Source organism: Lathyrus oleraceus, chromosome 7, assembly GCF_024323335.1.
Source record: "Lathyrus oleraceus cultivar Zhongwan6 chromosome 7, CAAS_Psat_ZW6_1.0, whole genome shotgun sequence".
NCBI lineage: Eukaryota > Viridiplantae > Streptophyta > Magnoliopsida > Fabales > Fabaceae > Lathyrus > Lathyrus oleraceus.
The window spans coordinates 175,156,835-175,169,121 of record NC_066585.1 but is presented as its reverse complement, the minus strand read 5'-3'; the positions used below and the strand labels follow the sequence as shown (position 1 = coordinate 175,169,121).

At 41.8% G+C, this 12,287-nt stretch overlaps 2 protein-coding genes and 1 non-coding gene across 3 annotated transcripts in view; 2 read left to right on the top strand and 1 right to left on the bottom strand.

Moving 5' to 3' along the window:
- Nucleotides 1–4,092, top strand: part of LOC127101414 (uncharacterized) — a gene marked incomplete at both ends in the record, with an annotated part of 89,379 nt that extends 85,287 nt beyond the window's left edge. Inside the window, one exon of the mRNA XM_051038840.1 lies at nucleotides 3,215–4,092. Within this exon, the coding sequence (XP_050894797.1) occupies nucleotides 3,215–4,092 (878 nt within the window). The remainder of the gene's footprint in view (nucleotides 1–3,214) is intronic.
- LOC127109925 (small nucleolar RNA R71) lies at nucleotides 365–471 on the bottom strand. Its single transcript, XR_007797169.1, has one exon. It is a non-coding gene; the product is annotated as a small nucleolar RNA R71 (small nucleolar RNA).
- A 6,109-nt stretch (nucleotides 4,093–10,201) lies between the features above and the next one.
- Nucleotides 10,202–12,287, top strand: LOC127102716 (REF/SRPP-like protein At1g67360). Its single transcript, XM_051040060.1, has 2 exons — nucleotides 10,202–10,450; nucleotides 11,901–12,287. Exons 1-2 carry the CDS (start codon nucleotides 10,202–10,204, stop codon nucleotides 12,285–12,287), a joined length of 636 nt encoding a protein of 211 aa, XP_050896017.1.

Sequence of the window (12,287 nt, the reverse complement as noted above, 5' to 3'; positions counted from 1 at the left end):
TCGTCCTCTTAAATTCTACGCTACCCCATCTCAACAAGAACCTCACAACAACATTGTTGCCCCCGCTATTAATCAAAACGATTTCGAGCTGAAACCCTCACTCTTATCAGCCGTCCAACAACATCAATTTGCTGGAAATCCAACAAAAGATCCTAATGAACACCTGACCAAGTTTGTGCAGTACGCGGATACTGTAAAAGCGAATGGTGTATCTCAAGATGCGATAAGACTACGCCTTTTTCCCTTCTCACTAAGAGACAGCGCTTGGGCTTGGTTGCAATCCTTGCCCTCCAACTCCGTTACAACATGGAAGGAGCTGAAGAACGTCTTCTTATCCCGATACTTTCCGCCGAGCAAAACTGCTATGCTGAGAGCTCAAATCAACGGATTCGGGCAAAAAGGTGTGGAATCTCTCTACGAAGCGTGGGAGAGATACAAGGACATGATGAGAATGTGTCCACATCATGGTCTAGAAGACTGGGTGATCATTCACACTTTTTATAATGGGCTTCTGTATAACACAAGACTTACAATAAACGTTGCCGCGGGCGGTGCACTTATGGATAAGCCATACACTGAAGCCTATCAACTCATTGAAAACATGGCCCAAAACCATTGCCAATGGGGAGGTGAACGAACTCCAGTGGAAAAGTCCTAGACTAAGGGTGGAATGTACGAAATTAGTAGCCTTGACCATGTTCATGCGAAGGTAGATGCCCTTGTCCAAAAATTAGATAACTTGACCATACCACCCGCAACCACCGTGGCTGCTGTAACTCCAAACTGTGAGCTATGTGGAAACCCTGGACACACTGCACAAGAATGTCAAATATTAGCAGGAGTCCCAACCGATCAAGTGAACTACACACAAGGAAATCCCTATTCCAATACTTACAACCCTGGTTGGAAAAACCATCCAGATATCTCGTATAAGAATAATAATGCCCTATATGCACCTGGCCAAACACCAGCTGTTCCGCCTGGATATCAAAAGCCAGCTAATAATGCTCCTAACATGCATAGGAAGTCAAATCTCGAGTTGATGATGGAAAGCTTAGTAGCTACTCAAGCTCAAACAAACAAGGACTTCTTGAACCAAAACATACATACTAGCGAGCAACTTAAACAACTAGCGAATAAAGTAGACGCCTTAGCCACCCACAATAAAATGCTTGAAACACAGATTTCACAAGTGGCTCAACATCAAGCATCTACAGCCGCTCCAGCTGGAACATTTCCTGGACAGCCGCAACCTAATTCGAAGGGGCATGCAAATGCCGTTATACTGAGAAGTGGAAAAGAAGTAGATGGACCCGTAGATCCGAGACTCCAAAACCCTGCCATGTACCAAAAACCAGATAAAACCTCAACTGAGTAGGTGAATGAACCAAAGAAAACAGAAGATAATACCCAGGAGGCCGAAGAGAAAGAGAAACCTTATGTGCCTCCACCTCCTTATAAACCACCCATTCCGTATCCTCAAAGACTCAAAAGTTCTAAAATTGCGAATCAATTTAGGAAATTTGTTGAGCTTCTGAAGCAATTAAACATTACGATACCCTTTACAGAAGCCATCACACAAATTCCTTCCTATGCCAAATTTCTTAAGGAAATCCTATCCAATAAGAAAAAGATTGAGGATGACGAAACAGTTACACTTACTGCCGAGTGTAGCGCCATAATCTAGAACAACATGCCTCCCAAACTAAAAGACCCGGGTAGTTTCTCCTTACCCTGTGTCATTGGAAAGTTCATCATAGACAAAGCTCTATGCGATCTAGGAGCCAACATTAGCGTAATGCCCCTAACAATTTGTAGAAGGCTAAGTATGGGAGAATTAAGACCGACAAAGATGTCTGTTCAATTAGCTGACCGCTCGATCAAATGTCCTGTCGGTATACTAGAGAATGTCCCAGTTCGTGTAGGTCAACTTTACATTCCTACCGATTTCATAATCATGGACATTAAAGAAGATGCCAATACACCTATCATTCTAGGAAGGCCATTCTTGGCTACCGCCGGAGCCATAATAGACGTAAAGAAAGGTAAGCTGACATTCGAAGTTGGAGAGGAAAAGGTTGAATTCATCTTAACCCAATTCTTGCAAGCGCCAGCTATAGACGACACCTGCTATCTGCTTGATGTCATAGACGAGTGCATGAGAGAAATGGAGATGGAAGAAACCACGTATTCTGAAATAACGAAAATCCAAATCCCTCCAATCCTTGAAGACAATAATTGGCATGAACCATACCAAAATGAAAGTCTAAGCGAATGCTTAGCACTTACACCCGACCACATGCCATGCCCAAAGAAACCTGACTTGTAATTAAAAACACTACCAAAGAACCTAAGATACGAATTCCTAGACCCTAAACTAAAAAGACCAATAGTAGTCAACGCTGACTTAGGACAGATGGAAACCGAGAAATTACTAGATGTCCTAAGAAAATATCCAACAGTGTTAGGATATAACATCGCTGATCTAAAAGGAATAAGTCATTCAATCTGTATGCATCGTATTATGCTGGAGGAAGACTACAAAACCTCTAGAGAGCACCAGAGAAGGATCAACCCAATCCTAAGTACCGTAGTCAAGGATGAAGTAAAGAAACTTCTAGACGCTGGAATCATATACCCGATCTCAGATAGTCAATGGGTCAACCCCGTTCATGTAGTACCCAAAAAAGGAGGTGTTACAGTTGTTAAGAACGAGAAGGGCGAATCCATAGCACAAAGAGTTGTGACCGGAAGTAGAATGTGTATTGCCTATAGAAAACTAAATAAAGCCACTCGTAAAGATCATTTCCCTCTACCTTTCATAGATCAAATGCTTGAACGACTGGCTAAGCATTCTCACTTCTGCTATCTAGACGGTTATGGGTGGCAAACGGGCATGCCCGCCCCACAAAAGCCCACAAAAAACGGGGCGGGGCGGGGCGGTCATAGTTGAGGATGCGGGCCTAAAACTTAGACCCGCCCCGCAAAAAATTGAGGGCGAGGCGGGGAAAGCCAGCGGGCACTGCACTCTTTAAGCCTAAAAATGAAAAAATATATGTAAATACACGTGCTCGCAAAAGCCCGCGAAAAAAATGGGGCGGGGCGGGGCAGACACATTTGAGGGTGAGGGCCTAAATCCTTGGCCCGCCCCGCACAAAAGTGCGGGCAAAACGGGCATTCCCCGCGGGCCGAGCCCGTTTTTCCACCCCTATAGACGGTTATTCAGGATTCTTTCAAATCCCAATCCATCCTGACGACCAAGAAAAGACTACCTTCACATGCCCTTATGGTACATTCGCCTACCGACGAATGCCATTTGGCCTATGTAACGCTCCCGCAACATTTCAAAGATGCATGATGGCAATCTTCGCAGATTTTATAGATGACATCATGGAAGTCTTCATGGACGATTTTTCTGTTTGCGGTCAGAGTTTTGAAGGATGTCTATCTAACCTCGAAATGGTACTCGAAAGATGCGTGAAAGTAAACCTCGTTTTAAATTGGGAGAAATGCCATTTTATGGTTCAACAAGGAATTGTATTAGGTCACGTGGTATCTGACAGAGGAATTGAAGTGGACAAAGCTAAAATCGAAATTATAGAGAACCTTCAACCTCCGAAAACTGTTCAAGAGATAAGAAGCTTTCTAGGACACGCCGTTTTCTACCGACGTTTTATTAAAGATTTCTCAAAAATAACGAAGCCACTTACAGGATTATTAATGAAAGACGCTGACTTCATATTTGATGAAAAATGCTTAACAACGTTTAACCAACTGAAAACATCTTTAATCACCGTACCCATAATGCAACCACCTGACTGGAGACTACCATTTGAAATCATGTGCAATGCGAGTGATTACGCAGTGGGCGCAGTACTAGGACAAAGGAAGGATAAGAAGCTTCATGCTATTTACTATGCGAGTAGAACGCTTGATCCAGCCCAAATGAACTACGCCACCACCGAAAAAGAACTTCTAGCCATCGTGTTCGCATTGGACAAATTCCGTTCCTACCTGGTGGGGGCGAAAATTATCATATATATTGACCACGCTGCTATTAGATATTTGTTAAGTAAGAAGGATGCCAAACCAAGACTTTTAAGATGGATCCTGCTCTTACAAGAGTTTGATTTAGAAATAAAAGATAAGAAAGGTGCTGAGAACGTAGTAGCAGACCACTTATCTCGTATCGAAGGGAACAGGCCTGAACAAATCCCAATTAATGACGATATCCCTTACGAACGACTCATAGTCCAAATGGAAAGTGATATGTCTGAACTGGCATTAAGCGATACCGAAATAGACGAATCCGTGGAAGACTTACACGCGAATGCAACTCTGCCATGGTATGCTGACTTTGTCAACTACCTAGCCGTCGGAGTACTTCCACCAGACCTATCTTATCAACAAAAGAAGAAGTTCTTTCACGACCTAAAATAGTATTACTGGGATGAACCCCTTCTCTTCAAAAGAGGGACCGACGGTATTTTCTGTCGATGTGTTCCTAAGGATGAAATCGATGATATAATCTCTAATTGCCATTCCGCCCCCTATGGAGGGCATGCAAGTACCTCAAAGACCTGCACTAAGATCCTGCAATCCGACCTATTTTGGTCTACCCTATGGAAAGACGTCCATAACGCGGTTATAAAATGCGACCGGTGCCAACGCACTGACAACATCTCAAGACACGATGAAATGCCACAAACAGGAATCTTAGAAGTCGAAGTCTTTGACGTATGGGGGATTGACTTCATGGGACCATTCCCAACTTCTTTTGGTAATAAATACGTACTCGTTTTTGTCGACTATGTCTCAAAATGGATCGAGGTTTTAGCCTCTCCAACAAATGACACACGAGTAGTAATCAAGCTATTCAAAAACATTATCTTTCCCAGATTCGGTGTGCCGAAACTAGTAGTTAGTGACGGTGGCTCCCACTTCATATCGAATATATTTGGAAAACTCCTTCTGAAGTACGGAGTTCGACACCGCGTAGCAACACCGTATCATCCACAAACTAGTGGGCAAGTCGAAATCTCGAATCGAGAAATAAAACAAATTCTTGAGAAGACCGTAGGAATATCCAGAAAGGACTGGTCATCCAAACTAAACGAAGCTTTATGGGCTGTTGGAACAGGGATAGAGTATCGGGATTTGTTATCGTCTCCACAGGGATTATGTGATATAGCCGCCGTTCGACAGTTGTTAAGTTCTTAACTTATAGTAACAAGGGGGTTTTAGTTTTCGGTTACGGTAGCTTGCATAAAAAGTAAGAAATTGCGGTAAAAGTTTTGGTTTTACGATTTGAGGAAGATTGTCAAAGTTAGGGTTCGACGATCACTTTGCATGCATATGTTCAATCAAACAAAACTCATAAACTCCATTAGATGATAAACACATTCACAAAATCCTCCCAATGTGTTTATTTCTAACACACATTGTGGTTTTTCCCATTTTGATCCATTGTTGATTTCTCACACAATCTACCAAAATGACAACTTTTAGGTTTAACTTTTTAGTGAACAAACTCATTCAAAACTATCTCTAGCTAAAGAACAAGGATGGATGAAAACCTAGGTCAAGAGTTGGAAAACACCTTTCAATAATAAACCAACACAAAAGTTATCAATAAAACAAGGTTTTCACCATACATTCATCATCAAAGAGTTTACAAATGAAGATCAACCCATATACATACAAATCTTATGATCATCTACATCTAACCTTGACAAAATGAAAGACTTAGCTACTCATTTTCATGGTAGCTTGAACAACAAGTTTTGGAAGAAGGTTGATCAACATCCGAGTCGAAGAATCGAGATTGGATGGGAATCCACCTTATTTTTATAAAATATTGTCAAGAGAAGAAGAAGAATGAGAAATGGGGTTTCTAGGGCACAAAAATCCTCTCCTAGCAAAGAACAAGTAAAAAGATGATAAAAAAAGATATGTCCCAAAAAGTAGCCCATACTACTTATAGAAATGGTTGCTGAGCTGTCATGCTCGCTAGGCGAGCAGAATGGTTTGCCTAGCGAGCCCCAATATAAGTCACCAGAAGAGCTTGCGTCCAGAGGAATCATCCGAGACAAGTTTGCATCTGTTCGCTAGGCGAACAATCTTTCGCTAGGCGAAGCCCTCGCTTCTCTCATTTGCTTCAGCGGGTCTTAATGTTTTTGCTACTGGAATTGTTCGCTACCTGCTCGCTGGATGCTCGCCTAGCGAATACTTAGCTACTTCCCTCGCCACAACGAGTTTTGATCTTTTTGCTACTGGAAGTGTTCGCCACTTGCTCGCTGGATGCTCGCCTAGCGAGTTTTGATCTTTTTGGTTCTGTCCAAGTCTGGGAGTGTTCGCTGGCATCTCGCTGCGTGCTCGCCTAGCGAGTACTTCGCTACCTCACTCGCCTAGCAATCTTGCTTATGTTTGCTTTCTTTCTTGGTTCCTTTGCCATCTTTCTTGTGCCTTAGTTTTCTACTCTTTCATGCCTAATTCCTGCATAATAACACACAAATTAAAGGTACCAAGATAATTTCACATAGTATTGCAAATCAACAAAAGCAAGGGCAGTTTCGAACACTTTTTCGACAAAAAAGAGTGAAAGATGCCCATATTTGATAGCTCAAATAAGCAAACTTGGGAATCTAACATGGGCCTACAGGACAACTTACAAAACCCCGATAGGAACCACACCCTTCAAACTAGTTTATGGTAAATCATGCCACCTCCCTGTAGAATTGGAACACAAAGCGTATTGGGCAATTAAAACCCTTAACATCAACTACACTTCCGCAGGAGAGAAACGAATTCTTGACATCCACGAATTAGAAGAGCTCAGATTGGACACTTACGAGAATGCTAGGATCTACAAAGAACGAACCAAAAGATGGCATGACAAACGCATCTCTAGGAAGGAGTTTAAAGTCGGCGACGTAGTGCTGCTATTTAACTCAAGACTTAAACTTTTTCCAGGAAAACTCAAATCTCGGTGGTCTGGCCCTTTCGAGGTCACCAAAGTTCTCCCTAGTGGCGCGATAGAAATAAAAGGTAGAAATAGCGACCCTTTTGTAGTAAACGGGAAGCGCTTAAAGCATTATCATAATATAGAAAACAGAGACTATCCGAACAGTCTCAGACTCATAGAGTTGCCCGCTCAACCCCAAACCTAGTACAACGTGACACTACTGTCGAACTTCCGACATTAAACAAAGTGCTTAGTGGGAGACAACCCACCTTTTTTTCTTTTCATTATTTTTCTTATTATCTATTTTTTTCCTTTCCTTATTCTTCTTCGTTATTTTGTTTGCTCCCCTCTTCTTGATTCTTTGTAGTCACTCTTGTTGTTTCTAGTAACTAACTAAGACATATTGGATACTGACTAACAGGAAAATTACTAACTAGTTAGTTAATTACTTTCATCATGCAACAACCAGAGACAGTTTTCAGAGGCCGAGTTCAACGCAGGCGGTATGATTATCTAGCCAGGAAGAATATGGCATTGACCATATATTATGATGGACCAACCATGGATAAATTAGGCATCCGAGATAGCATCCTATATATGTTTAACCAGTTGGGGTGGGAAAACACAGCCATTAAGAGACGGTTTATCACGTACCGTGAGCTAACCTTAGAATTCCTGAGTTCCCTTGTATACATCCCTGAACATGGTTACGGACTTAACAAAGGGTTAATATCCTTTAGGTTATTTAGCATGGACTTCACCTACACCCGTCGAGACCTTGCTGACCTCCTAGGATTTCCTAGCGGACCTTTCGTCTTTACTACCCGCCAGGAGGACCTTATCGATGACGTTAATCTCGATGACTTTTGGGGTTGAATATCCGAAGAATCCAACCCAAACCCGAATGAGATGCACTCACAAAAGATCCATAACCCTGCTATCCGTTATTTTCATAAAATACTAGCCCACACCTTATTTGGTAAGGAAGAGAATAACACCTTAGTATCCCGCGATGAACTCTTCATCCTGCTGTGTGTCGATCAAGGTCGCCATGTCAATATAGTGACATTCATGATGGAAAGATTTGTCCATCTTGCTAAGAATAACCGTACCCCACTAATCATAGGAGGCCTAGTTACCATGATAGCAGACGCTATAGGACTTGTACGCCCACTTTATGAGCTTATACCTTTTGGAAACATCCGTCCAATGGATATCGAATTTTGCTTTAACCGCAGAATCATAGGTAACATTGGGACGGATACCTTTGATTATCTAATCAGTAATGAAGTGGTTCGACTTTTCACCTTGCCTAACCATGAGAAAATGAGTGTTCACAACCGAGATAACTGGCTCTATGACTTAGAGGAACACCCTATCGATCCACCTTCACCTCCCGCTACACCGCCCAAATACGAGTGTGTTAATGACCCTATCCATAAGGAAGAATCTGACCCTGAAACACCTCCTAACTATTATAACATTGTTGAACCGGTTCCTCCATCTTGTGCTGATAATCATGCCATGCTCATCATCCGTATGAATACTTTCCAAGCTGACATCACCATTGTGAAAGAAGAGATAAAGCACATACGCTTTGATGTCATAGGCCTGATGGATATAGCCGTTGAGCAGTTTCATTATCTGAACGAAGTTGTTGCTGCATTGGGACAAAAACGTGGCTGAAACTACTGACCACTGATTTCTCCTACTCTCACTAAGCAATGAGGATACTGCTTTGTTTTGTGTGGGGAGGGAGCACTTTTATTTATTGCATTACTTTTGTTCTATTGTTTTCATTTGCTATGTTATCGCTACATTCCTTTCATATGTTACATTTAATTTCAATTCATTAATTCAATTGCTATTTAATTACGCTTACTTTATCTTCTTATTTATCTCTACATTTATGTTGTTAAATTCAAAATGCTTAGCTATTATTTATGCTGCTATTCTGCTGTGTTCTGCTGAGTTGAGATTTTTTTTGAATTTAGCGTGTGATGACCGTCACTATAAGGTGACGTCCGTCTCGCAGACGTGACCACCGTCACGAATCTGGAACGATCATCACACACATGAAAGTGACCGTTACGAGCAAGTGACCGTTGTAGACGACCGTTACGCATCCGTTGCGCATGACGACCGTCACGAACTCCAGAGAGCTCGCCTATAAAAGCAGGCACTCCTTCAAACTCTCTCCTCACCAATATTCACTCTCTTACATTCTGATCATCATCTATTAAATTCTTCACTATTTTTCTTCGAGTGCATAACTCACAAACCTTCCACCTCACCTGCCAACACCAAAAGTTTCATCCAACTCATCAAATGGCCCGTCAAGAAAGAGGAACTCCCGACCTATCAACCGTCACATTTCGCGATGGAGATACCAGCGAACGCCAAAGGACCAACTACCTCAAATTCTATCAACGCTCCGTTCAAGCCACGAGGTATGTGGATCATGAATGCCTAAGGGAGTTAGGACTTTTGGAGGGTGTGGAATGGATGCTAGCTGCCTCCAGCCTGACGCAGCTCTGTACCACACCGCAGCCAACCTACGAAGCGCTGACCCTGGAATTTCTAAGTTCTTACTCATACATCACTCCACCTGGCGCTACCCAATATCTCACTGGTGTAGCCACATTTAGAATGTTTGGCACCGAGTATTCCCTTAATTAAGCCTTGATAGCGAGAATGCTTGGTTCCTGACATGGAGAAGGAATCCATTGCTGCATCCCATAAGGATGGTCAGAGATAGCATTCCAAGTTTGGCACAACCTCACCAACATGAACGCAATGAGCTGGGATACACTTAACGCAACATATATCCACAACCCAGCCATTAGATACTTTCACCGAGTCCCGGGGCACACAGTTTTTGGAAGAGTCAGCAACCACAAGGTAAACTCTAAGGAACTTTTCCTTCTCCACTGTGTGTTTGCCCAAATTGCGTTTAATGTTACTCCTTTCCTACTAGCCAACATCCAGGCTGCTTGCATGAGAGTCAGCCAAGCGTTTTGTTGTGGGGGAATTATCACCTCCATAGCATTGGGCTTGAACCTGGGAGATAGGCTAGCCAACTTACCAGCCCTGGAAGCAGAATTCCTCGACATCGACTACTGTTGTGCCTCACACCTAATCAAAGCAAGAGATGATGGTAAATATCATCTTGTTGTCAGAAACAAGACAGTACGGAGCATCATCATGCCCAACAGGAACCACACAGATCCAAGAGAAATGACAAATTGGACTTTTGATCTGGAGGCCCCCGAGCCAAATGATGGAAATCCTGGTAATGGTACATATGAAGTCGAAGAGGAGCTTGACAGAGGCATGCACCAACCACCTCAAGAGCACGCTGCAGAGACCTCCTCCCGAGGACAACGAAGAAGCGAACGAAGACCCGCCTCCATGGAAAACATCTACGCCGAGATGTTGAGACACAATCAAATAATGGAAGACCGCCAAACAGAAATGATGCAAGCGGTATAACAAATGCAGTGGGATCAACACGATTATGCTCACTGGCATGATCAGGGGATGGCGGAACTTTCAGACCAGATGAGTGCCCTGACCTATCGCGTAGATGCCATCCAGGAGTACACTCAGCACGTAGGATAGAACACAAGGCATAGACCGTGTCATCCTTGTCCAGTTCAATATTGGGCCCATAGACATTTATCCTGTTACGTAGGACGGGCAAATTCCATCTAGGTCACTCATGTCCCTTAGCATGCTTCGTGGAGTACCCATCAACTGTCTTTATGGTCATCCAGTTAGGGACAATGTTTGATCAGCAATAAGGCACTCGACTCTACATCTAGGGTCCATAGTGGTTTCAGGTCGAGGGGTGGTATACACCATTATCACCATGAGAATAACTTATGACACTTTGCATAACATTCTATATAGTATTCTCATAGCGGGTTAATCCAGTATAGATATTACTCTTAATATTCATACCTATGTTTAAGACTTGATAACTCCTTATCCATGATCCATGAGATGTGATCATCAGTCTATATACATAATAGTCTTAATGCTTTAATGTTATCCCACTTCACAATAAAGCTCGACTATGGATACTTTAAGAATAGTGTCCTTATGTTTAATGTGATCTCATGATTAAGTCACACTTGATACATTAAACGGACTATCTATTCTAGGGACTTTATTAGACAAACATAATAAAGAAAAAGCCTTTTATTATTAATAAATAATTCGATACAAGTACCAAAAATATTGGCCTCTAGGGCTTACACCAACACCGAAGTCAGCTTTTCATTGTAGATGTTGGATTAACATATCCAGCCCTCTGACATGATTGAAGAGAAGTACTCTGATGCTAAAAGACATTGGAATCAAACAGACGAATATAAATTATAGGTATTGATATTGTACATACGATTATGCACAAGATTAAGCTTCTAAGTCATGCAGCTGCTTGAAATTCCTAATTTTAGTAAGCATTGGCTCCCTTGCCTATTTTTGTTGCATGATAACACTTGAACTTGAAGTGCTTTAGTGAAGAGGGTTAAGTTTTATATGATTTTATCAAAACACATGTCTATTATAACGAAGTCGGTTGGGGACGGTTAATATTTATGTGGTTCATCAGAAAGAAAATATAAATACTTTTGGTACACACATGCCTACTAAGCATGCCTGAGGAATTGTCAAAAAAGGTTCTCAAACTATTGAGTTCTTGAAACGCATTCTTTCTTTTATGCATACTTATTGAATTTTAAATATTGAGTTGTCCAAGTTTGTTTTCATTTAGTTAGTCAACAAATTTTGGGGCATCTCTTATGGAATGCATGATAGTACGTGTCGACGTAATGGGAGTGAAGTTGATCTTATCAATGAAAGGAATTTCTGATCACCGCTCTTTTCGACAATTGAAACAAAAACCATTGTACAATAAACCTTGTGATTATTTGTGGATGAAGCCACTCACAAGTTCAACGAACATGCTCCTACTATTGTTAAGAAGCTTACGAACAAAACCAAAACTTTGATTCGGAAAGTGACATATGAAGCATTGAAAGCTGTGAATGTGGCTCAATTTGAAGGGCCACGAGAATTTGTGGAATATGTTGCTACAGAATCTAAGAATTTGTTGCTAATCAATTCAATGAAGTTGTGGGATGGACTCAACCAATTTCCATCTTTCCATGCAGCTACAAAAATGGTGATTCCCACCTCCGCTCACTGGTCTAAGAAATACAACCATATAATCAAGGCCATGGATGAAAAGGTCTATAAGTTTGTTGGTGATTTGCCTTTGATACATATTGATGATATATCTAAAGCATTTAAGTAA